Below are 26995 nucleotides of genomic sequence, written 5' to 3' on the forward strand. Positions count from 1 at the left end.
AGATGTTCAAATGATCAAAATTACTCTGTCTGTTTGAAGGCTGACTTTAATTCTTAGCCAATTTAGACAAAAAGACTCAATGAATAGGATAAACAGCTTCCCACTTTTAGGAGCAAAGCATGGTCTTAGCAGTAACTTAAGACCGTTAACACAAAGCGATTGGAAAGTCACCATTTCTAGTTCCTTTATATGCAGGTCCTGGTCTCAAAGGATAACGACCAGTAAGTTAACTCTGGGAAGAAATCCCCAAATTCCCTTACCACATGTCCCGTGTGTGGGTTCTTATGAGCGTACGGCGGTCCTCGTATATGGTTCCACATCTGACCAGACGTCATGGCAAGCACAAAACACTAGGACACAAAAACAATAACCAAGATACTCATGGTCAAGGTGGTTCTGTCTTGATTGCGTTACTAGCTAGCTGTACATCGGTTCGGGTAATACATGAAGTTTTCTTTCAGATGATTTATTTATTAAGGCTTATATTTGCCCACAAGGATCACAACTCAATAGTACTTCAAAAGGGAAACACTTTTAAAATGATAGCTAAGACGACAAGTTTCAGAACTGAATACTGAAAAGACTTTCTAGAAGAAAATTTTCAAACGAACTACAGATTTCCATAGAGATGATGGCCTAGCATATAAACTGAAAAAGAAGCATATACGATCAGCTCCTTAAAGCTATGGCCATCCTAATGAGATAATAGGAAATAATTTTATTTTATTTTTATTTTATTTATTTATTTATTTTTGGTGGTACTGGGGGTGGAACCCAGAGGCTTTCTACTTCCGGGCTATACTCCCAGACCTGTTTTATATTTTATTTGGAAACAGGGTCTCACTAGGTTGCTGAGAGCCTCACTAAGTAGCCGAGGCTGGCTTCGAACCCGTGCGATCCTCCTGTCTCAGCCTCCTAAGTGCAGGGATTACAAGCGTGCGCCACCACGCCCGGCTCAAAATAAATTGATTTTAAGGCAGAAAATAGAAATATATAAAATTCTTCCCCTTGGGTAAGAAAGAAACAAAATGTGACTATTCATATAAATGAAATCTTACCTCAAATATATTCCTCATTTTATAGAGATCAATTTTCTTTTGAAATTCACTCACCAAAGCTGCAAAAGCCCATCCTGTTTTGTTAAAGAGAAATTCCATATTGCTTCTTCGAAGATACACGAGTCCACCAATAACAGCCAACAGCAATCCCAACATGAGGGGACCAGCATAATTTGGGGGTCTAATTACTCTAATCTAATAGAGAGGAAAGAAAAACATTTAATTATTTATTTACGCATTTATTTTTGTATTACTGGGAATTGAACTTAGGGGTGCTCTACTGCTGAGCTACGTCTCCAGCCCTATTTTAATTTTTAACTTATTTTTATTTATTTATTTATTTTTGTGGCACTGGGGCTAGAACCTAGAGGCTTTCTACCTCCAGGCTATACTCCCAGACCTATTTTCTATTTTATTTGGAAACAGGGTCTCACTAAGTTGCTGAGAGCCTCACTAAGTAGCTGAGGCTGGCTTCGAACCCGTGCGATCCTCCTGTCTCAGCCTCCCAAGTGCGGGGATTACAAGCGTGCACCACCACGCCTGGCAATTTTTTTTTTTTTTTTTTTTTGCAGTACTGGGGATGGAACCCAGGGGCACTTTACCTCCAAGCTATATCCCAGCCCTAATTTTTATTCTTTATTTTTTATTTTTTGGGGGGTCTGGAACCCAGGAGCATTTGACCTCTGAGCTACACCCCCTGCCCTACTTTATTCTTTATTTTGAAACAGGGTCTAAGTTGCAGAGGGCCTTACTAAGTAGCTGAGGCTGTCTGCAAACTGCCACCCTCTGGTCTCATCCTCCTGAAGGCTGGGATTACAAGCGTGTGCCACCACGCCCAGCTCTATTTTTTATTCTTTATTTGGAAACAGGGTCACACTATGTTGCAGAAAGGCTCACTAAGTAACTGAAGGTGGCCTCAAACCGTCTAGCCTCCTGTCTCAGCCTCCCAAGTACCGGGATTACAAGTGTGCACCACCATGTCTGGCTAAACCTGTGATCCTCTTGTCTCAGCCTACCATACTGATATTACAGGCATGTACCACCATGCACAGCTGAGAAAAACATTTCTTGCATGAAGTAGTGGAGATTGAACCCAGGGGCATTCTACCTCTGAGCTACACCCCTAGCTCTTCTTACTTTTTGTTTGAAAATAGAGTCTCATTAAGTTGCTGAGTCTCACTTATGTTGGTGAGGCTCTCCTCATACCTGCGATTCCCCTGTCTCCTGAGTCCTGAAATTACAGGCGTGCAACACCAGACCCAGACTCCCCAGCTCTAGTTTATTTTTTAATTTGAAACAGGGTCTCACTAAATTAGTAAGGGTTTAGCTAAATTGCTGAGACTAACCTTTAACTGTAGTCCTCCTGTGTCAGCCTCTAAAGTACTGGGATTACAGACATACACCATGCCCGAATAAATTTACTAATTGAATAATAATGAAATGAAAGTTAGTGTGCTTATTTAAAGAAAAAAAATTTTTTTCTTCATTTTCTTCAAATCAAAACAGTCTATAAAGTATCCTAAAATAGGATGGAATCGCTATAATATTCTGCGTGCGTGCGTGTGTGCGTGCGCGTGCACGCATGAGTGTTTAGTGCTGGAGATGGAACCCAGGGCCTACTAATCTGGGGCTATCCACCAGACCTATTTTATTTAATTTAATTAATTAATTTATTTATTTATTTTTGGTGGTACTGGGGTGGAACCCAGAGGCTTTCTACCTCCGGGCTATACTCCCAGACCTATTTTATACTTTATCTGGAAACAGGGTCTCACTAAGCTGCTGAGAGCCTCACTCAGTAGCTGAGGCTGGCTTTGAACCCGTGCGATCCTCCTGTCTCAGCCTCCCAACAGCGGGGATTACAAGCGTGCGCCACCACGCCCGGCTATTTTATTTTTTTATTTGGGAACAAGCTCTCATTAAGTTGCAGAGGGCCTCACTAAGTAGCTGAGGCTGGCCACAAACTTGTGATCCTCCTGTCCCAGCCTCCCAAGTACTAGGAATACAAGTGTGTGCCACCATGCCCAGCTCTAAAGGATATTAAAGATTCACCAAACTATTACCACGTCTGTGGTATGGGGACAAGGGTAACTATGGCCTTCCAGTAAGATTCAAAGGGAACAATGGCAAAGTGAAAATCTATAAGGTAAGGAGACTCACATTGACATCCGTCCTGTCTGCGATCCACCGGGCAATCTGCTCAGCCGCAAAGCCCCGCACTTGTATCTCATATGTATCTCCTCGTTTGGGCTTCCCTTTCGCAGGAAAGTTGATGAAAGTTGGAGCGGAATTCATGTTTAGCTGAATAAAGAATAGCCCATGGAAATATAAGCTTCTAAGAAAATACTCTATTTTTTACATACTTCTTGTGGTGCTGGGGTGGAACCCAGCGGCTTTCCAACCTCCAGGCTACACCCCCAGACCTATTTTGTTCTTATTTAAATTTTTTTGGTGGTACTAGGGTTCCTGGAAGCCCTTCTACCTCTGGGCTACACTCCCAGACCTATTTTATATTTTTTATTTGGAAACAGGGTCTCTTAAGCCAGCACGGCTGGCTTCGAACCTGGGTGATCCTCCTGTCTCCGCCTCCCAAGGGCGGGGATTACAAGCGTGCGCCACCACGCCCGGCGTCTCCCAGACCTATTTTATATTTTATTTGGAAACAAGGTCTCACTAAGTTGCTGAGAGCCTAAGTAGCTGAGGCTGGCTTCGAACCTGGGTCATCCTCCTGTCTCAGCCTCCCAAGTACTGGGATTACAAGTGTGTGCTACCATGCCCAGCTTAATAATCTTTCTTTTTTTTTATTCTTTTTTGCATGGTACTGGGGGTGGAACGCAGAGGCTTGCTACCTCCGGGCTATACTCCCAGACCTTTTTTATATATTTTTTGGAAATAGGGTCTAAGTTGCTGAGAGCCTCCTCACTCAGTAGCTGAGGCTGGCTTTGAACCTGTGCGATCCTCCTGTCTCAGTCTCCCAAGCACAGGGATTACAAGCATGCGCCACCACGCCAGGCTCTTTTTTTTGGGGGGGGGTATTGGGGATGGAACCCAGGGGCATTCTACCTCGAAGCTACACCCCCACTTGTATTTTTGTGTGTGTTGCAGTACTGGGGATGGAACCCAGGGGCATTCTACCTCTGAGCTATACCCCGCAGCCCTATTTTTTTATTTTTTAATTTGAAATAGAGGGTCTCACTGAGTTGCAAAGGGCCTCACTAAGTAGTAGCTGAGGCTGTCCTCGAACAGTGATCTTCCTGTCTCAGCTTCCCAAATTCTGGGATTACAAACATGTGCCACTATGCCTGGCCTCAGCCCTATTTTTTACTCTTTATTTAAAACAGGGTCTAAGTTTCAAAGGGCCTCACTAAGTAGCTGAGGCTGTCCATGAACAAGGATCCTCCTGTCTCAGCCTCCCAAATGCTGGGATTACAAGTGTGCGCCACCACGCCCGGCTACGAAAATACTCTTAATAGCAAGCGATTTCCTAAAATTTAGATTTTTTTTGTACTACTGGGGATTGAACCCAGGGGCATTCTTCCCTTGAGCTACACCCCCAGCCTGTTTTTTTTTTTTTTTTTTTTTTGCAGTACTGGAGATGGAACCCAGGAGCATTCTACCTCCGAGCTACAGCCCCAGCCCTATTTTGTATTCTTTATTTTGAAAAAGGGTCTCACTGAGTTGCAAAGGGTCTCACTAAGTAGCTGAGTCTGTCCACAAACCTCGATCCTCCTGTCTCAGCCTCCCAAGAGCTGGGATTATAAGCGTGTGCCACCACGCCCAGCTCAAAAAATTACATTATATACATTATAAACTGTTCAATGAGTTAGGCGTGGTGGCACACGCTTGTAATCCCCGCGCTTGGGAGGCTGAGACAGGAGGATCGCACGGGTTCAAATCCAGCCTCAGCTACTTAGTGAGACCCTGCTTCAAAATAAAGTATAAATAGGTCTGGGAGTGTAGCCTGGAGGTAGAAAAGCCCCTGGGTTCCACTTCCAGTATCACCAAGATAAATAAATAAATAAATAGACTGTTTAATGATTAAGATGGTAAATTTTATATTATTTATTTACCACAATAAAACATGTATAAGTTAAATATGTTACTTGATTACCATCTAATTTTCATATTATAACAGATTATCATTAATCATTAACTTTTTTTTTTTGGCGGTACTGAGGGTGGAACCCAGGGGGCTTTCTACCTCCAGGCTATACTCCCAGACCTATTTTTTAGACTTTATTTGGAAATAGGGTCTCACTATGTTCCGAGAGCCTCACTAAGTAGCCGAGGCTGGCTTTGAACCTGCGCGATCCTCCTGTCTCAGCCTCCCAACACGGGGATTACAAGCGTGCGCCACCACGCCCGGCTAAATGCTAAATTTAAACTAAATATAAAAGTTAATGATTGTTGCTGGGCGTGATGGCGCACGCTTGTAATCCCCGTGTTGGGAGGCTGAGACAGGAGGATCGCACGGGTTCAAAGCCAGCCTCGGCTACTGAGTGAGGCTCTCAGCAACTTAGTGAGACCCTGTTTCCAAATAAAGTAGAAAATAGGTCTGGGAGTATAGCGCGGAGGTAGAAAGCCTCTGGGGTCCACCCCCAGCACCACAAAAAATAAATAAATAAATTTAGCATTTAGTTCAGTAATGATACTAAGTAATACATAAAATCATTCCTATTTTACTTTTTGTGTGTGTGGTGCTGGGGACTGAATCCAGGGGCATTCTAACTTCTTGTTACATCCACAGCCCTATTATATTTTTATTTTTGAAACAGGATCTCTTAGCTGGGCATGGTGGTACATGCTTGTAATCCCAGCATCTGGGAGGCTGAGACAGGAGGATCGAGGTTCATGGCCTTAGTGAGGCCCTCAGCAACTCAATGAGATCCTATTTCAAAATAAAGAACAAAAAATAGGGCTGGGGTGTAGCTCTGAGGTAGAAGGCCTCTGGGTTAAATCCCCAGCACCACAAGGAAGAAGAAAAGAAAAGAAACAGGATCATGCTAGGTTGCCGAGAGTCTCACTATTTGTTGAGGCTATTCTGGAACCTGCAATCCTCATGTTTCAGCCTCCCAAATTCTGAGATTACAGGTTCTACTTCAATTCTCGAAACCACTGAAAAAAATGCATTTCAGTTTACCATATTTTACTTATTTCTACAAGTGGATAAATAAAAAGATCTTACCATTTGAAATACATCAGAACCTTCATCAAAATCAACCATGGCGAAAAAGATCCTGTTGGTAAATGCACTGGAGTATCGCCAAGAGTTTGCCAGGATCTGGAATTCTTCATCGGCTTGCCTGTATGCAATCAGATAGGTGAAAATAACATGTAAAATATTTTTTTGAAGATTTAAAGAATTTTATCAGAAAGGCAGAAATACAGAAAATAGAAATACAGCCCCATACCAGACTGGCATGGAGGGGCGACTCGAAATGAATACACCCATGTAAAATATTTTTTAAAAGCAATATAGGCGATTAGGCAGTAAAACAAGTTGAACAATAATATTTTTTCAGGGGTAGAACGTCATTATGTCTAAGTCCTAGTACCTCTCCCCCCACAAAAGCGCAGTGGGAAGCCGGGCATGGTGGCTCATGCGCCTAACCGCAGCATTTGGTTAGCTGAGATAGGCGGATCACGGTTCACAGACAGTTTCAGGTATTTTTTTGGGGGGGCACTGGGGATGGAATTCAGAGACATTCTACCTCCAAGCGACACTCCCAGCCCTAATTTTCAATCTTTATTTTGAAACAGGATCTCACTGAGTTGCAAAGAGTCTCACTAGGTAACTGACGCTGGCCACGAACCTGCGATCCTCCGGTCTCAGCCTCCCAAATGCTGGGATTACAAGCGTGCGCCACCATGCCCGGCCTCAGCCTTAGATATTTAGTGAGGCCCTCTACAACTTAGTGAGACCCTGTTTCCAAATAAAGAATAAAAATAGGGCTGGGGGTGTTGGTTGGAGGTACAGTGGCCCTGGGTTCCATCCCCAGTACCACACACAAAAAAGAACAGTAGTATTACATATTATTACAGACATACTAATTTGGTATTAGCTCAGATTGAAAAAATGGTTAAAATTTTGCCAGGGGCCAGGCGTGGTGGCGCACGCTTGTAATCCCCGCGCTTGGGAGGCTGAGACAGGAGGATCGCGCAGGTTCGAAGCCAGCCTCAGCTACTTAGTGAGACCCTGTTTCCAAATAAAATATAAAATGGGTCTGGGAGTACAGCCTGGAAGTAGAAAGCCTCTGCGTTCTACCCCCAGTACCACCAAAAAAACAATTTGTCGGGTGTGGTGGCGCACGCTTGTAATTCCAGCACTTGCAAGGCCGAGACTGGAGGACTGCGGTTCGTGGCCAGCCTCAGCTATTTAGTGAGACCCTCTGCAACTCAGTGAGATTCCGTTTCAAAATAAAGAATAAAGCCGGGCATGGTGGCGCACGCTTATAAATCCCGCGTTTGGGAGGCGAAGACAGGAGGATCGCGCAGCTCAGGTTCGAAGCCAGCCACGCTGGCTTAGGAGACCCTGTTTCCAAATAAAACAAAAATAGGTCTGGGAGTGTAGCCCGGATGTAGAAGGGTTTCCAGGAACCCCAGTACCACCAAGAAAGAAAGAAAGAAAGAAAGAAAGAAAGAAAGAAAGAAAGAAAGAAAGAGGCAGGGGTGTAGCTCAGAGTTTGAATGCCCCTGGGTTCCATCCCCAGACCTGAAAAGAAAAAGACAAAGGAAAAAGGTTAAAATGTCCTGAATTACTTAATGTTGACACAGAGATGAAAGATCATACTTGCACACGACACACTGCCTATGCATCTGGAGAGCAGTGAACATGACGATGACTGAGTAATTTCTTGGCGGAGCTTTAACGAGGCGACGGAATTTATCTCCATTCATTCTTATAACAGGTCTTTTATTGGTCCATTCCATCAGCTGGCTAACCTTTTCAGATAGCACCATCTAAAAAAGACAAAGGGAGCATGCTGTTAACATACTCCACTTCACATTTAAAATTACTTTAAGCCGGGCGTGGTGGCGCACGCTTGGAATCCCAGCATTTGGGAGGCTGAGACCCAGAGGATCGTGGTTCGCGGACAGCCTCAGCTACTTATAGAGGCCCTCTGCAACTCAGTGAGACCCGGTTTCAAAATAAAGAATAAAAAATAGGGCAGGGGGTGTAGCTTAGAGGTCAAATGCCTCTGGGTTCCATCCCCAGACCCTCCAAAATAAATAAATAAATAAATAAATAAATAAATAAAATTACTCTAGGTAGCTGGGCGTGTGATTGCGCACATTTGCAATCCCAGCACTTGGGAGGCTGAGACAGGAGGATCGCACAGTTCGATGCCAGTCTCAGCTACTTAGTGAGGCTCTCAGAAACTTAGTGAGATTCTGTTTTAAAATAAACAAAAAGGGCTGGGATTGTAGCTTAAAAGTAGAATGCTGCCAGGAGTGGTGGCGCATGCTTATAATCCCAGCATTTGGGAGGCTGAGACAGGAGGATCACACAGGTTCGAAGCCACCCTCAGGTACTTAGTGAGGCTCTCAGCAACTTAATGAGACCCTGTTTCAAAATAAAAATATAAAATAGCCTGGAGGGCCTGGAGGTAAAGGCCCCTGGGTTCCATCCCGAGGACTAAATAAATAAAAAAATACTCTAGGTAAAGCGAGACATGGTAGCACATGTCTAATCCCAGCTACTCAAAAGGTTGAAGAACAGGACTGCTAAAGTCCAGGGTTTTTTTTTTTTTTTGTTTTTTGGGGTTTTTTTTTTAGTACTGGGGCTAAAACCCAGGGGCATTCTACCTCCATACTACACCTCCAGGCTTTTTTTTTAATTCTTTTTTTTAAAGGTACTGGGGATGGAATCGAGGGGCATTCTACCTCTGAGTGACATCGCCAGCCCTATTTTTTATTCTTTTTGTGTGTGTGGTACTGGGGGTGGAACCCAGAGGCTTTCTACCTCCGGGCTATACTCCCAGACCTTTTTTATATTTTATTTGGAAACAGGGCCTCACTAAAGTGCTAGAAGCCTCACTGAGTAGCTAATGCTGGCTTCGAACCCATGCGATCCTCCTGTCTCAGCCTCCCAAGCACGGGGATTACAAGCGTGCGCCACCACGCCTGGCCATTTTTTTATTCTTTATTTTTTTATTTTTATTTTTGTGGTGCTGGGGGGTGGAACCCACGGACTTTCTACATCTGGGCTACACTCCATCCCTATTTTATAATTTATTTGGAAGCAGGGTCTCACTAAGTTGCTGAGAGCCTCACTAAGTAGCTGAGGCTGGCTTCGAACCCGTGCGATCCTCCTGTCTCAGCCTCCCAAGCGCGGGGATTACAAGCGTGCGCCACCACGCCCGGCTGTCCCTGTGTTTAAACAAACAAAAATGAAAAAACAAAACAAAACAAAAAATGATAAGCCAAGCTGAGCACAGTGAAGCATGCTTGTGATCCTAGTACTTGGGAGGCTAAGACAGGAAGATTGAGGCCAGCCTCAGCTATTTAACAAGACCCTGTCTCAAAGTAAAAATAAAGGAAGGAAGAAAGAAATACAGGCAGGCAGGTGGACAGGTGGGCTGTGGGTGTAGCTTGGAGGTAGAATCCCCAGTACCACAATAAATAAGTACACAAATAAATTAATAAATAAGCCAGGCGTGGTGGCGCATGCTTGTAATCCCAGCATTCAGGAGGCTGAGACCTGGAGGATCGCGGTTCGCAGACAGCCTCAGCTCCTTAGTGAGACTCTGCAACTCAGTGAGACCCGGTTTCAAAATAAAAAATAAAAAATAGGGCAGGGGGTATAGCTCAGAGGTCAAATATCCCTGGGTTCCATCCCCAGACCCACAAAAAATAAATAAATAAAATAAATTCATAAATAAGTCAATAAATAAAATTTTAAAAATTTACAAGTGAAAGGCCAGGTATGGTGGAACAAATTTGTAATTTCAGTATTTGGGAGGCTGAGACAGGAGGATCACAGGTTCGTGGCCAGCCTCAGCTACTTAGTGAGCTCTCTGCAACATAGTGAGACCCTGTTTCCAAATTAAAAAATAAAAAATAAGGCTGGGGATGTAGCTCAGAGGTAGAATGACTGAGTTCAATCCCCAGTACCACAAAAAAGAAAGGAAGAAAGAAAGAAAGGAAGAAAGGAAGGAAGGAAGGAAAGAAAGAAAGAAAGAAAGAAAGAAAGAAGAAAGCAAGCTACTACCGAGAGGAACATGTTTTTATTTTCTAATATTCATGTAACCTCTTGTGTATGGTACCAGGGATTGAACACAGGGGCTCTATCTCCCAGCTATACCCCCAGCCCTATTTTAACTCTTTATTTTGAAACAGAGTTTCACCAGGTAACTGAGGCTGGCTACCAACCGGGATCCTCCTGTCTCAGCCTCTCAAGTACTGGGATTTTACAAGTGTGTGCCACCATGCCTGGTTTATGCCTGTGTTTTAAGGGTTTTACAGTTTTAGCTCTTTCATGCATTTCTGTGAATATTTTGAGTTCATTGTTGTGTACAGTATAGAGTACTCAAATTCATTTTTTGATTTTGATATCCAGTTGTTATAGCACCATTGATTGAAAGCGCTTATTCTTTCTTCAGTATAGAGTCTTGTCACCCTTGTTGAAAATCAGTTGACCAGCCGGGTGTGGTGGTGCACGTTGTAATCTCCCAGCATTCTGGAGGCTGAGACAGGACGATCGCGGTTCGAGGACAGCCTCAGCTACTTAGTGAGGCCCTCTGCAACTCAGTGAGACCCTGTTTCAAAATAAAGATTAAATAGCCGGGCGTGGTGGCGCATACTTTTTACACCAGCATTTGGGAGGCTGAGACAGGAAGACCCAAGATCCCTGCCAGCCTCAGCAACTTGTGAGGCATTCTGCATCTTAGTGAGGCCCTCTGCAATTCAGTGAAACATGTTGCAAAATAAAGAATAAAAAACAGGGCAGGGGGTGTAGCTCGGAGGTCAAATGCCCCTGGGTTCCACCCCCAGACCCACGCACACACACAAAAAAAGAATAAAGGCAGGAGTGGTGGCACATGCTTGTAATCCCAGTACTTGGAAGGCTGAGACAGGAGGATTGTGCAGGTTCAAAGCCAGCCTCAACTACTTAGTGAGGCTCTCAGCAATTTAGAAAGACCCTGTTTCAAAATAAAAAATACAAAGCCAGGCGTGGTGGCGCACGCTTGTAATCCCAGCATTTGGGAGGCTGAGACCTGAGGATCGTGGTTCGCGGACAGCCTCAGCCACTTAGTGAGACCCTTTGCAACTCAGTGAGACCTGGTTTCAAAATAAAGAATAAAAAATAGGGCAGGGGGTGTGGCTCGGAGGTCAAATGCCCCTGGATTCCATCCCCAGACCCACAAAAAAACAAAAAAAATAAAAATACAAAGCTGGGCGTGGTGGTGCACACTTGTAATCCCAGCGCTTGGGAGGCTGAGCCAGGAGGATCACATGGATTCAAAGCCAGCCTCAGCTACTTAGTGAAACTCTCAGCAACTTAGTGAGACCCTGTTTCCAAATTAAATATAAAAACATGTCTGGGAGTATTGCCCGGAGGTAGAAAGCCCCTGAGTTCTACCCCCAGTACCACCAAAAATAAATAAATAAATATTTTTAAAAATACAAAAAAGTTCTGGGGGTTTAGCCCAGAGATAGAAGACCCCTGGGTTCCATCCCCAGTAACACACACACACACACACACACACACACACACACACACACCAAAAAAAAAAGAATAAAAAATAGGGCTGGAGGTATAGCTCAGAGGTAGCATATCGCTGGGTTCCATTACCAGTACTGCAAAAAGAAATTAGCTATCTTAATTTTTCTTTTTCTTTCTTTTTTTTTTGTGGTTCAGGGGATGGAATCCAGGGACATTCAATTTCTGAGCCACAATCCCAGCCCTATTTTATTTTATTTTGCAGTACTGTGGATGGAACCCAGGGGCATTCTACCTCTGAGCTACACCCCCCAGCCCTATTTTTTATTCTTTCTTTCTTTCTTTCTTTATTTTGGTGGTACTGGGGATGGAACCCAGGGGCCTTATACCTCCGGGCTACACTCCCAGACCTATTTTATATTTTATTTGGAAACAGGGTCTCTTAGGCCAGCTGAGGCTGGCTTCAAACCTGCGCGATCCTCCTGTCTCAGCCTCCCAAGCCTGGGGATTACAAGCATGCGCCACCACGCCCGGCTTATTCTTTATTTTGAAACAGGGTCTCACTGAGTTGCAAATGGCTTCACTAAGTAGCTGAGGCTGTCTGCAAACCGTGATTCTCTGGTCTTCTAGGTCTCCAGAATGCTGGGATTACAAGTGTGCCACCACACCCAGTTCCTATTTTATTTTTATTTGGAAACAGGGCCTCGTTAGATTAAGTCTCACTACTTGCTGAAACTGTCTTTGAACCTGCAATCCTCCCGTTTTAGCCTCCCAAGTACTGGGATTATAAGAGTGCACCACCATGCCAAGCTTAGTTTTTCTTATGGAATAATTCAAATACTCAGAAATATGCAGAAGATAGTTTCTCCCTTAGTTTAATTCAAATTACCAGGCACCTGGAATGTAAACTGGTATTTATTTATGTATTTATTTTATTTTTGAAACTAGTGGTTGAACCCATGGGCATTCTACCTACAAGCTAGAACCCCAGCCCAGGGGCATTTGATCTCAAAGCTACACCCCCAGCCCGACTTTTTAATTCTTTCATTTGAAACAGGCTTTCACTAAATTGCAGAGGGTGTCACTCAGTAGCTGGAGGGTCTCACTAAATAGCTGAGGCTGGCTGCAAACCCATATCCTCCTGTTTCAGCCTCCCAAGCACTGGGGTTACAAGCTTGCACCACCACTCCCAGCATTTATTCTTTAGTTTGAAACAGAGTCTCACTAAATTGCAGAGGGCCTCACTAGGAAGCTGAGGTTGGCTGTGAACCTGCAATCTTCCTGTCTCAGCCTCCCAAGTAATGGTATTACAAGAGTGAGCCGCCCCCACCACCACCACTACGTCTAGCTACTGGTTTTTTTTCTTAACTTTGAAACAGAGTCTCACTAAGTTGCGGAGGGCCTCACTAAGTACCTGAAGTTGGCAGAGAACGTGAGATCCTCCTTCTCAGCCTTCCAAGTACTGGGATTACAAGCGTGCACTCCCATGCTGGACTTTAACTGATATTTAAAATTGTGACTGGCCAGGCGTGGTGGCGCACGCTTGTAATTCCTGCGCTTGGGAGGCGGAGACAGGAGGATCGCGCAGGTTTGAAGCCAGCCTCAGCTGGCTTAAGAGATCCTGTTTCCAAATAAAATATAAAATAGGTCTGTGAGTGTAGCCTGGAGGCAGAAGGCCCCTGGGTTCCATGCCCAGTACCACCAAAAATAAATAAATAAATCTGTGACTAGCTGGGCGTGGTGGCACACACCTGTAATCCCAGCATTTGGGAGCCTGAGACGGGAGGATGGCAGTTCGTGGACATCCTCAGCTACTTAGTGAGGCCCTCTGTAACTTAGCGAGACCCTGTTTTAAAATAAAAGAATAAAAAATAGGGCAGGGGGTGTAGCTTGGAGGTTGAATGCCCCTGGGTTCCATCACCAGACACACACACACACACACACACACACACACACACACACACACAAACTGTGACTATAAAGTGGGCAGGGTGGCCAGGTGTGTGGCCCAGACTTGAAATCCCTGCGCTTGGAGGCTGAGACAGGAGGATTGCACAAGTTCGAAGCCAGCCTCAGCTACTTAGTGAGGTTCTCAGCAACTTAGTTTCTACATAAAATATAAAATAGGTCTGGGAGTATAGCCTGGAGGTAGAAAAGCCCCTGGGTTCCACTCCCAGTACCACAAAAACCAAACAAAACAACAACAACAACAACAACAACAACAAAAAACTAGGCATGGTGGTTCACCTCTGTAATCCCAGTATTTGGGAGGCTGAGAGGAGGATTGTAGGTTCAAGGACAGCATCAGCAAGCAGTGAGATTCTCATCAACCTAGCAAGACCCTGTTTCAAAATAAAAATAAAAGCCAGGTGTGGTGGCCCACACTTGTAATCCCAGTACTTGAGACAGGAGGTTCGGGGCCAGTCTCAGCAATTTAGTGAAGCCCTCTGCAATTTTGTGAGAACTTGTTTCAAAATAAAAGAAAAATAGGGCTGGAGGTGTAGCCCCTGGGTTCAATTCTCAGTGCCACAAAAACAAAATTTAAAAAGGCGGGCTGGGTGTGTAGCGTGGAGGTAGAATGCCCCTGTGTTCAATCCCCAGCAACACCCCCCACACACACAAACACAGCAGTGAATACATTTTTTTTTTGTTTTGTTTTGTTTGCAATAGTGGTGACTGAACCCAGGGGCATTCTACCTCCAAGCCACACTCCCAGTTCTATTTTCTTTATTTTGAAAACAGGTTCTCACTAAGTTGAATAAAGGTTTTGTGTGCCAGAGGGGGCACAACATAGACAGGAAATGACATTCGAAGTGCTAGGCTAGGGCTTTTGTCCCTGGTCTGCAATATTAACTGTGCAGAGTCTTCAGTTTTTCTCACCTATACAATTAGAGTCTATAAATAATTGCTACTAATATTTTAAAAATGTAACAGCACATGTTTCGAACTCACAAATGTTTCTTTTTTTTTTTTTTTGTGGGTCTGGGGATGAACCCAGAGGCATTTGATCTCCGAGCTACACGCCCTGCCCAATTTTTTATTCTTTATTTTGAAACCGAGTCTCACTGAGTTGCGGAGGGCCTCGCTAAATAGCTGAGGCTGTCCGTAAACGGCCATCCTCCAGTCTCAGCCTCCCAAATGCTGGGATTACAAGCGTGCGCCACCACGCCCGGCTACAAATGTTTCAATATCGTGTTAAAATTGGTTTGCTTTTATTTCTCAATGGTGAGCAGAGAATACCTTATCTCTTCCACTTCCCGAAGCCTGTAAGTTACAGAAACATATTTTAGTTGTTCATTTGTGTTCAGCAAGCGTCTGGAACAGAGCTTCGCAGGCTTGATATTTGACCAATGAATATTAGGTGAGTGTAATAAGCATAATGTCACTCCGGTCTAATTGTCGTACCCCTTAAGTGAAAAAATGCTACAAAACTTAGCTCTTATACATCTGGGGAGTTACAAATGCCGACAAAACAAAGCCTCTCCTATTCTATCCTCTGGACTTAAAATCGAAATCTCCACCTTCAACACTTGACGGGGCCCAAACAAAAAAGTGTCAAAACTTGTAGCTATGCACGTTCACAGGCCTCTCTAGAAGCCAGGTTGTTACCTACTTTCATTCCACTCTTAGGCTCCACATTCCCCCAGAAGACAAGGAATCACGGTGCATGTATTTTCTCCTGGACCCTATCACTCCGAAAACGGCGGAAATAAAGACATTTAAAGGCAAAGAAACTGGAAGAAGAAGGGGAGAGGGAAAAAAAGCGAGCAGACCCTTGCGGGTACCATAGACTGGGGGGGGGGGGAACCTACTGCTGGAACCCGCGTCCTCACCTCCTTCTTTCTTTGGGCAGAGGCCGAGGGAACCTTGTAAATGAGCAGCAGCGCCACCGCCATGGTTGCAGAGACACACCAAAACCACCTCCTCGCTGCCATGTTAGCGCTTCTCCCTCCAGTAAGCGAAACTTTCCTGTGGCAAGGTCCGAAGGTGGGGCGTGAGAACAGGCCAACCGGCCCCCGGCCTGTCCCCATTGGTCCAGCTCGGCCCTGCCGGGCGACCCCTCTCATGACGTCACAGATCGCTACGGCTGGACGCCCGCTAAACGACAGTTCGCTTCTCATTGGTCCCCCGTAGCCAATAGAAAAAGGTTAATCTGGAGGGTTCTGATTGGTCAGCTAAAAAAACAGTGGCCCGCCCCTTTCCTGGGCGTTGGGAGGCCACGCTTAGCGGCTCTCCGAACACGCATGTGCGGTTGTGAATTGGTGCGGAGTTTTCAGCCCAAAATGGCTTGAAGTCGCCGGGATAGACTCTTTTCCCCAAAGACTCGTTTGAAAATCCTTAAGATCCGCTTCGTTCGAATAGTGTTGGAGAAGAATGGGACCCAGACAAATGAATGATAGGCACGTAGTCCCTTATTCTGCCTCCAAAGTACTTCAAATCAAAATGGGGAAACGCAAAAGAAAGGTAGAAAGAGGAAAGCAAACATACTTGGTATCACTGATCCTTTGCTTTTAAGAAAAGTACATTTGAGCCGGGCGTGGTGGTGCGTGCCTGTAATCCCAGTACTTGGGAGACTGAGACAGGAGGATCTCAGGTTTGAGACCAGACTCAGCAATTTAGTAAATTCTGTTTCAATAAAAAATAAAAAGGACTGGAGGAATAGCCCAGAGGTAGAATGCCCCAGGGTTCGATCCCAGTACCACATACACACAAAAAAGTCCATTTGAACAAGAGTTTGTTGAGTATCCTTTTGTGAGTATCTTTTGTGTCCTAGGAACTGTACCAGGAGCACTGAATAAGAGACGACTTTAAAATTATTTTTAAAGCCGGGCGTGGTGGCGCTTGTAATCCCTGCGCTTGGGAGGCTGAGACAGGAGGATCGCGCAGGTTCGAAGCCAGCCTCGGCTGGCTTAAGAGACCCTGTTTCCAAATAAAATATAAAATAGGCCTGGGAGTGTAGCCTGGAGGTAGAAGGCCACTGGGTTCCAGGTAACCCCAATACCACCAAAAAATAAAATAAAATTATTTTTAAGGTTTTTGTGTATTCCTGGCACTTCTTTATAGTTAAATGCCTTGATTTACTACTTAAAGGACCAACAAGAACTTAACAGACAGCATATACCTTCTTAATATTTTTTAGCCATACTGGGGATTGAATACAGGGTCTCGCTAAGTTGCTGAGCAGCTTGCTAAATTTCTTTCTTTCTTTCTTTCTTTGGTGGTACTGGGGGTGGAACCCAGAGGCTTTCTACCTCCGGGCTATACTCCCAGACCTTTTTTATATATTTTATTTGGAAACAGGGTCTCACTAAGTTGCTGAAAGCCTCACTAAGTAGCTGAGGCTGGCTTCGAACCCGTGCGATCCTCCTGTCTCAGCCTCCCAAGCGCGGGGATTACAAGCGCGCGCCACCACGCCCGGCAGCTTGCTAAATTTCTGAGTCTGGTCTTGAACCTGCAACCGTCCTGTCCTGCTTCAACTACGCCTGCAGCACAGGCTGCCACCGCTGCCTCCTCCTTCTGCACCTCCTCCTCCTTTACTTTGACTTAAACCCAGAGACAGTCTGCCTCCAAGATAAACTCCCAGCCCTGTTTTAATTTTTTTGTTTTGAAACGGGATTCCTAGGTTGCTGAATATCTCATTAAATTGCGAGGCTGTCCTTGAACCCGTGATCCTTCTGTCTCTGCTTTCCCACTGCTGGAATTACAGGCCTGTGACCACACCCTGCTTAAATGTCTTCTTTTTTATTATTTTGGTTTTGGGCATAGATGCAAGAGTGAGGTTACAAATAAATATTTTCCCTTTTTTGTGTTACTGGGGATGGAACCCAGGGGTATTCTACCTCTGAGCTACATTCCCAGCCTTATTTTTTATTTTGAAATAGGGCCTCACTGAGTTGCAAAAGGCCTCATTAAGTAGCCGATGCGAATCATCCTGTCTCAGCTGCCCAAGTACTAGCATTACAAGAGTGAGCCACCACGCCCAGCTCTGTCCCTATTTTGAGATATTTTGCAGTCATAGTTTTCATTAAGTATCCCATTCTTCTGTGTGTATATACTGGGAATTAAATTCAGGGGCATTCTACCTCTAAGCTATACTCCCAGCCTACTTTTGTTTTCTATTTTGAAACAAAATCTCACTAAGTTGCTGAGGCTGGCCACAAACCTGTGATCCTCCTGACTCAGCCTCCCAAGTATGGGGATTGCAGGCATACACTACCATGCCTGGGTCCTATTTTATTTTAATATTATAAGCCAGGCGTGGTGGCGCACACTTGAAATCCCAGCATTTGGAAGGCTGAGACAAAAGGATTGTGGTTTGCGGCCAGCCTCAGCTACTCAGTGAGGCCCTCCACAATTTAGTGAGACCCTCTTTCAAATTAAAGAACAAAAAATAGGGCCGGAGGTGTAGCTCAGAGGTCAAATGCCCCTGGGTTTCATCCCCAGTTCGGCAAAATAAATAAATAAATAAAGTTATATATTTTTGCTGTACTGGGATGGAACAAAGGAGAATTCTACCTCTGAGGTACACCTCACCCCTATTTTTATTCTTTATTTTGAAACAATATCTCACTAGATTGATGACAGTCTCATATTTTGTTTCATATTTTTTTAAATTTTTTTTGTGTGGTACTGTGGGTGGAACCCAGAGACTTTCTACCTCCGGGCTATACTCCCAGACCTATTTTTAAAATATTTTACTTGGAAACAGGGTCTCACTAAGTTGCTGAGAGCCTCACTAAGTACCTGAGGCTGGCTTCGAACCTGCGTGATCCTCCCGTCTCAGCCTCCCAAGCGCGGGGATTACAAGGGTGCGCCACCACGCCCGGCTTGTTTCTTATTTTTTAATTGGAAACAGGGTCCTACAAATTTGCTGAAGGCCTCAGTAAATTCCCGCGGCTTTCTTGTAATGCATCCTCCTGTCTCAGTCTCCCAAGTATTGGGGTTACACGCATGCACCACTATACCCAGCTGAAGACCTATAATTATAAAAAAAATTAATATATGAGCCGGGCATGGTGGCACACACTTGTAATTCCAGCATTTGGGAGGCTGAGACAGGAGGATTGCCATTCACAAACAGTCTCAGCTACTACTTAGTGAGGCCCTTTGCAACTCAGTGAGACCCCGTTTCAAAATAAAGAATAAAAAATAGGTCTGGGGGTGGAGCTTGGTGGTAGAGGTCCCTGGGTTTCATCCCCAGTACTGCCAAAAAAAAAAATAAATAAATAAAAGCTTAGAGATAGAGCATGCGCTCACATGGGCAAGTCCCTGGGTTAAATTTCTAGTACCAAAATTAAAAGCAAACAATATTATTTTTGTAGCATTAAACATTGAACCCAGGGGTATCCTATTTCTGAGCTACGTTTATTTTTATTTTGAAATAGGGTCTCACTAAGTTGCACAGAGCCTAAAGTTGCTGAATTTGGCCTTGAGCCTGTGATCCTCTGGTCTCAGCCTCGGGAGTACTAGAATTACAGGCTGAGCGCCCCAAAGCCTGGCTCAAATTTTTAAAATTTAGAAGGATATCCTGCCGGGCATGGTGGCACACGTTTGTAATCCCAGCATTGGGGAGGCTGAGACAGGAAGAACGCAGTTTGAGGGCAGCCTCAGTTACTACTTAGTGAGGCTCTCAGCTACTTAGTGAGACCCTGTTTCCAAATAAAATAGAAAATAGGCCTGGAAGTATAGCCCGGAGGTAGAAAGCCTCTGGGTTCCACTCCCAATACCACAAAAAAAAAAAAAAAAGATATCGTTTATCATGTTAACAAACCCCCCCCCCTTTTTTTTGCGGGTCTGGGATGGAACCCAGAGGCATTTGACCTCGGAGCTACACCCCCTGCCCTATTTTTTATTCTTTTATTTAGAAACCAGGTCTCACTGAGTTGCGAGGGCCTCACTAAGTAGCTGAGGCTATCCTCCAGCCGTGATCATCCAGTCTCATCCTCCCAAATGCTGGGATTCCAAGCGTGGGCCACCACGCCCGGCTAAAAACCCGAATGTTTGATGGTGGGGAGAGGCACCCTTACATGTTGTAGGTGGAAATGGAAACATGTGTATAATTAAATGTGACAATACGTAACAAAATTGCCCGTGCATGCAACTTTTGATCCAGCAATCCACTTTATGAGTATAAGCAAGAGACACTAGGTTAGCCGGGCGTGGTGGTGCACGCTTGTAATCCCCGTGCTTGGGAGGCTGAGACAGGAGGATTGCAGGGGTTCGAAGCCAGCCTCAGCTACTTAGTGAGGCTCTCAGTAACTTAGTGAGACCCTGTTTCCAAATAAAACATAAAAATAGCCCGAAGGTAGAAAGCCTCTGGGTTCCACCCCCAGTACCACAAAAAGAGAGGGATAGAGAGAGAGAGAGAGAGAGAGACAGACTAGGGACACTAGGTTACAATTCTTTATTTGGTGAAGGATTGTAGGCATGCACCTTCAGGGCCGGCTGTAACCTCGCCTTGGGGCTGGTGCCTTAGGTGATTCTAAAATCAGTGGGCAGGCTCTCATCAGAGAGACCTAAACACTGCTTTCAAGGAGCGCTCTCATGGTTTAGTAAGATGCCACTTTAAGTCACTTCCAAAGCTTCGTACTACATTTCCCAAAAGGCCTTCCCCTCTCCCCGCGCTAAAAAGGATTACAATTTCTATAGGTCTTCACAAAGCTCGCGAGATCTCGTCAAATCTCATTAAGGATCCCCGTCGAAAGCCATTTTGTTTTTCAGGGCGCTTTGCAAGGGTACCGGGAGCGAACTTGCACCGACCCAGCAGTTGCGGTTCTCACGGGTCCATCCTCAGCTCCACCATGTTTCCATTGGCCAAAAATGCACTGAGTCGCCTGCAAGGTGAGCAGAAATCTTGAGCTAGTCATTTACAACAGCCTTGCATCCGCGTGTCGGGGTTTCTCTGCCCTTTCCTGTGCATCGGTATTCTGACCTTCTAATTTTAAATGCTTTGTCTCCGACCGCGTCCCAAGCCCTGTATGTGGAAGATCTCCCCGGCGTTAGTTGGATCACCCGGTGATTTTGTTCTTAGCTCACTTTCTGCAGTCGAAGTTATAGCCTAGCACTGCATTTTAATTCTTTAGTAACTTAGGATGTCAAGGTATGGCACAATTGGGCGCCTCTCGCTCAAGTGATATTCTAAATTGTAGCCTTGGGGGCACGTTTATTTCTAACCCCACATAGAAACTTTCCTCCAATTTTATAGCTGTAACAGAAAATCTTACTTATTGTTGCAATCAGACGACCTAAATAGTAGCTCTGAAGTTATTGATGGGTTAATTGAATATTAGCTGCCCTGAAAGCATTCGTCCCTTTTTTAAAGCAATCGTGCTTTTTTTTTTTTTTTTTTTTTTTTTTGGTAGTAGGGATTGAACCCAGGGCCATTCTACCTCCGAACTACAACCCAACTCTTTATTCTTTTTAAATTTTGAAGCACGGTCTCACTAAGTTATTGGTCTAGCTAAGTTGCTGAGACTGGCCGTGAGCGCTCCGATCTTTTTTACCCTCCCCAAGTACTGGGACTACAGGCGTGCAACACCGGGGGTACTTTTCTTTTTTTAATCTAAAAGTTAGGCAGGTCCGGGGAAAATTGAGACCAACATTACACTGTTAAGAATACACTGCAGCGGAGAGGAAAAAACGCATCTCCATACTTGATTTGCATTGAAGGTGACCTTGAGTAAAGCGATTGAAGGTGACCTTAATTATCATTAACTTCTGTAGCCATGTTTTAATTTTCACTTTATAGAGACATTAGAGGCAGTACTCGATTTTGTTCTAAAAACGTCAGCAGTTTTGAAAGTAAATAAAAAATAGCCCAATTGGTTTAGGTAGAAAGGCGTGTTTATTATCTCTTTAAATTTTGAGCGAATCATTTAACCTCTCCGAACTTGTTTTCTCCTTTATACAATAAGAATCTAGTAAGTGATAGCTATTTCATAAGGTGTGGAACCTTGCATGAGATTAGGGATGTGTGATAACAGAAGAGACACGTGTAAAAATAAAGAATAAAAAGTCGGAGCCGGGCGCGGTGGCGCACGCTTGTGATCGCAGCATTCGGGAGCCTGAGACCAGAGGATCGCAGGTTCGCGGACAGCCTCAGCTACTTAGTGAGGCTCTCCGCAACTTAGTGAGCCCTGTTATAAAATAAAGAATAAAAAATAGGGCACGGGATGTGGCTCGGAGGTCAAATGCCCCGGGGTTCCATCCAAGACCCGCAAAAAAAAAAAAAAAAAAAAAAAAAAAAGAATCTGCTCCTCGCTTTTTAAAATCAATCTGGAGCAGAGTACATTTTGCTCCTCCCGGGTGTGATTACTTAAAGGTGAAAACGAAAGCTACGTTAGATAGAAGAACCAATAATGGTCAAATCACTATCCTAATGAAGTGGGCAGGGCGGCGCATGCCTGTACTCCCAGTACTTGACAGTCTGAGACAGGAAGATTACAGCGACCTAGTGAGAACTGTTTCCAAACAAAAAAATAAAGAGGGTTGGGGGTGGAGCTTGAACTTCCCTGGATTCTAGTCCTGCACCGCCACACCCTAATTGAAAGTTCACTTTGAGTTAAATTGTCCTGCGTGTAGGATACTGGCAAATGAACCTGGGGGCATTATCTTGAAACTGGGTCTCTAGGTTGATGAGAATCTCACTACTTGTTGAGACTGTCCAACCTGCAATCCTCCTTTCTCAGCCTCCCAAGTACTGGGATTACAAGCCTGTGTCACCAACCTGGCTGCTGCATTTTATTTTATTTTATTTTATTTTATTTTTGGTGGTACTGGGGGTGGAACCCAGAGGCTTTCTACTTCCGGGCTATACTCCCAGATCTATTTTCTATTTTATTTGGAAACAGGGTCTCACTGAGTTGCTGAGAGCCTAAGTAGCTGAGGCTGGCTTCGAACCTGCGCAATCCTCCTGTCTCAGCTTCCCAAGCGCGGGGATTACAAGCGTGTGCCACTACGCCCGGCTCTTTTAATTTTTTTTTAAAGGGTTTTTTTTTTTTCTCTTTTTGGAATGGAGGATCCAACCTAGAGCGCCACACCTGCAAAGCAGGAGCTTTGCTACCGAGGTACATCCTGGCCCCTTAATTTTTTTTTTAACAGGAAATGGAGTGCGCCACCTCCTGGCTTAAATCTATGCTACTCTTGTTGCATTTCAATGAATGCTACTTTGCTCATAGCTACAGTGTTTTAAACATTTTAGTTAACTGTTACAGTTAACTTTCTGGGTTTCCCTGATTGGCAGGAAATGTGTTCTCTTTTCCTGGCAATTGACAGGTGTTCTTCTATGTGTTTTGTTTTCTGAAAGTTCGAGGCATTCAGCAAACAGTGGCAAGGCAGAGCCACCAGAAACGAGCACCTGATTTCCATGACAAGTATGGCAATGCTATATTAGCAGGTGGAGCCACTTTCTGTATTTCCACGTGGACATATGTAAGTATGATGGATTGTTAATTTCATTGTAGGTTTGGGGATTGAACCTAGGTCTTCAGACACCTTGGGCAAGCACTTCCACTCCAGGACCAATTGTTTTCTTCTCTCTTTTTGTATAGAGAAATGTCTCTGAGCTACACCTCCAGCCCTTTTTTAATTTTTGGTAGTGAGGACAGAACCCAGGGGCATTCTACTTCTGAGCTACATTCTGGCCCCATTCATTCATTTGTGGGTGTTAAGGATTGAACCCAGGGATAGTCAACCTTCAAGCTACAACCCCAGTCTCTTATTTTTTATTTTATTTTAATTTAATTTTTTTGTGGTAGGGGGATGGAACCTAGGGGCATTGTACTGCCAAGTGATACCCCCAGCCCTGTCTTCCTTCCTTCCTTCCTTCCTTCCTTCCTTCCTTCCTTCCTTTGTACTGGGGGTGGAACACAGAGGCTTTTCTATATCCGGGCTATACTCCCAGACCTATTTTTTATATTTTATTTTGAAACAGGGTCTCACTAAGTTGCTGAGAGCCTCACTAAGTAGCTGAGGCTGGCTTCGAACATGTCCGATCTTCCTGTCTCAGCCTCCCATGCGCTGGGATTGAAAGCGTGCACCACCACGCCCGGCTTATTCTTTATTTTTGAAACAGAGGCCTCACTAAGTAGCTGAGGCTGGCTTTGATAATAATCCTCCTGTATCAGCCTTCAAAGTACTAGAATTACAAGCATATGCCACCATACCGAGCTTGCTTGCTTGCTTTCTTCCTGCAGTACTGAGAATGGAACCCAGGGTCATTCTACCTCCTAGCTACACCACCAGCCCTATTTTTTATTCTTTATTTTGAAACAGGGTCTCAGTTGCAAAGGGCTTCACTAAGTGGCCTAAGCTGTCCATGAACGTGAATCCTCCTGTCTCAGCCTCCCAAATGCTGGGATTACAAACGTGTACCACCACGCCCAGCAAGATGCTTTATTTATTTATTTATTTATTTTTTATTTATTTATTTTTTTTTGCGGGTCTGGGGATGGAACCCAGGGGCATTTGACCTCCGAGCTACAACCCCTGCCCTAATTTTTATTATTTATTTTTTGAAACCGGGTCTCACTGAGTTGCAGAGGGCCTCACTAAGTAGCTGAGGCTGTCCGCGAACCACGATCCTCCAGGTTTCAGCCTCCTGAATGCTGGGATGACAAGCGTGCGCCACCACGCCCGGCTAAGACGCTTTATTTAAATAGACTTTCTTGTTTTGATATTCTTGCAATCATGTATATTATTTGTTTTACATTTTCTAAGCATGTGCTCTACTACGGATTTATACCTCAGCCCTGAAATCCACCATACTATTAAAATCTGTGTGTTCAAAGCCAGGCGTGGTGGTACACAATTGTAATCCCAGCATTCGGGAGGCTGACGCAGGGGGATTGCCATTCTCGGATAGCCATAGCTACCGAGGTTTGGTATAACTCAGGCAGACCCTGTTTCAAAAGTAAAAGAATAAAAAATAGGGCCGGAGGTGTAGGTTGCAGGTAGAAGGACCCTAGGTTCCATCCCCAGTACTGCAAAGAAAAAAGTAGTGTGTACAAAGAGCTATGAGTGTATATATTTTTATCACATCAAACTTCACTGATATATAATTGTAATACACTAATAACACATTTTTGTTTTGTTTTTGTGATGCTGGGGATAGAACCCAGGGGCATTCTACCTCTGAGCTCTACCCCAAACCTATTTTTTATTCTTTTTATTTTATTTTATTTTATTTATATATATATATATTTTTTTTTTGGGGTGGTACTGGAAGTGGAACCCAGAGGCTTTCTACCTCCGGGCTATACTCCCAGACCTATTTTCTACTTTATTTGGAAACAGGGTCTCACTAAGTTGCTGAGAGCCTCACTAAGTAGCTGAGGCTGGCTTTGAACCTGTGCGATCCTCCTGTCTCAGCCTCCCAAGCGCAGGGATTACAAGCGCGCGCCACCACACCCGGTTTATTCTTTTTATTTTAAAACAGGGTCTCACTGAGTTGCAAAGGGCCTCACTAAGTAGCTGAGGATGTCCATGAACAGTGAGCCTCCTGTCTCAGCCTCCCAGATGTTGGGATTACAAGTGTGCGCCACCACGCCCAGCTTAATAACACAATTAAAAAAAATTAGTGTGTGTCTAATTAGGATAAACAGATATTTAATAAATATGTGACCAGAGGAGCTATTGGGGATGAAATACTCCTTGATGAAGGAATATTGCAAAGTGTTTTTTTTTTGAGCAGTAATATTAGGCATTTGTGGTGGACCAAGCAATATTTTAGGGACATACTACAGAAATGTAAAGTGTAAGTTTAAATAAAGTAAAATTTAAAAAATAATTTTCTTTTTTTTTTTTTGTGGTACTGGGGATGGAACCCAGGGGCATTCTACCTCCAAGCTACAGCCCCAGCCCTATTTTTTATTCTTATTTTGAAACAGGCTCTCACTAAGTTGTGGAGGGCCTCACTAAGTAGCAGAGGCTGTCCTCGAACCATGATCCTCAGGTCTCAGTCTCCCGAATGCTGGGATTACAAGCGTGCGCCACCACGCCTGGCATTAAAAATTCCATTTTCCTAATCATACTTGCCACATTTCTGGTGCTTACTGGGCACATGTAGTATTGTCTGCTATAGGATAGCGCAGATACAGAATATTTCCTTCATCTTGAAGTTCAAAGGAGCAGTCTTGCTGTGGTGGCTTAGGACAGCAATGACTTTGGCATACGTGCAGTGCATTATATCCCAGCTTGGTGTTTTTGTAACCTAGAGCACATTATCTTTGTTACATTTAAGAAATGGGTTCCATAGCCGGGCGTGGCAGCACATAATTGTAATCCTAGCATTGCAGAGGCTGAGACAGGAGGATCTCGGTTCACAGACAGCCTCAGCTACTCAGTGAGGCCCAGTTTCTAAATACAGAATAAAAATTCAGGCTAGGAGCATTTGGGAAGCTGAGACTGGGGGTTGTGGTTCGCAGATAGTCTCAGCTACTTAGTCCCTCCACAACTTAGTGAGAGCCTGTTTCAAAATAAAGAATAAAGGAAATAGGGCAAGGGGTGTAGCTCAGAGGTCGAATGCCCCTGGGTTCCATCCCCAGACCTGCAAAAAAAAAATTCAGGCTGGGAATGTAGCTCAGAGGTAGAAAGGCTCTGGGTTCAGTCCCCAGTACCGCAAAATAGAAAGGGGTGGGGGAGAAGAGTGAGAGAGAGAAAGAAAAGAGAGCCGGGCGTGGTGGCACACATTTATAATCCCAGCATTCGGGAGGCTGAGACCGGGGGATCGCGGTTCGCGGACAGCCTCAGCTACTTAGTGAGGCCCTCCGCCACTCAGTGAGACCTGGTTTCAAAATAAAGCATACAAAATAAGGCAGGGGGTGTACCTCGGAGGTCGAATGCCTCTGGGTCCCATCCCCAGACCCGCAAAAAAAAGAAAGAAAGAAAAGAATGGACTCCAAGGGAGAGTGGTTTACGTATGTGTAACTGACAGCATTTTAATTCTTACAGACAGCAACACAAATTGGAATAGAATGGAACCTGTCTCCTGTCGGCAGAGTCACCCCAAAGGAATGGAGAGATCAGTAATCATGCCAGCTGGTGTAGTACCGAATTGTCTCCAAAGGAATGCATGATCAATGCCAAGTAAAAGCATATGTACCTTTAAAAATCAGGCACATTGAAAAAATAAAGTACACTTAAACCACTGTAGGTTTTGTTTTCTTTGTAGACAAAGCCAAGCTTGATAACTCTTACTTTTAGACTTTGTGTTAATATTAAGGTAAAATGCTAGTGTGTGTGTGTGTGTGTGCGCGTGTGTTTTACTGGGAGTTGA

At 44.4% G+C, this 26995-nt stretch overlaps 2 protein-coding genes across 2 annotated transcripts in view; one reads left to right on the forward strand and one right to left on the reverse strand.

Moving 5' to 3' along the window:
* The window catches only part of MAGT1 (magnesium transporter 1), a gene marked incomplete at both ends in the record, with an annotated part of 32734 nt that extends 16982 nt beyond the window's left edge, over positions 1-15752 (reverse strand). The window contains 6 exons of the mRNA XM_080719005.1: positions 261-350; positions 1113-1253; positions 3219-3359; positions 6244-6361; positions 7849-8018; positions 15555-15752. Coding sequence (XP_080575131.1) covers positions 261-350; positions 1113-1253; positions 3219-3359; positions 6244-6361; positions 7849-8018; positions 15555-15752 — 858 coding nt within the window. The remainder of the gene's footprint in view (positions 1-260; positions 351-1112; positions 1254-3218; positions 3360-6243; positions 6362-7848; positions 8019-15554) is intronic.
* A 4714-nt stretch (positions 15753-20466) lies between these two features.
* Positions 20467-26748, forward strand: COX7B (cytochrome c oxidase subunit 7B; the record flags this gene model as incomplete). The annotated part of the gene is made up of 3 exons (XM_080718505.1): positions 20467-20562; positions 23027-23151; positions 26671-26748. The coding sequence occupies exons 1-3, from the start codon at positions 20523-20525 to the stop codon at positions 26746-26748; spliced, it is 243 nt and encodes an 80-aa protein (XP_080574631.1). The 5' UTR covers positions 20467-20522.
* Positions 26749-26995: the final 247 nt, after the last annotated feature.

Source organism: Muscardinus avellanarius, assembly GCF_963383645.1.
Source record: "Muscardinus avellanarius genome assembly, chromosome: X".
Classification (NCBI taxonomy): Eukaryota; Metazoa; Chordata; class Mammalia; order Rodentia; family Gliridae; genus Muscardinus; species Muscardinus avellanarius.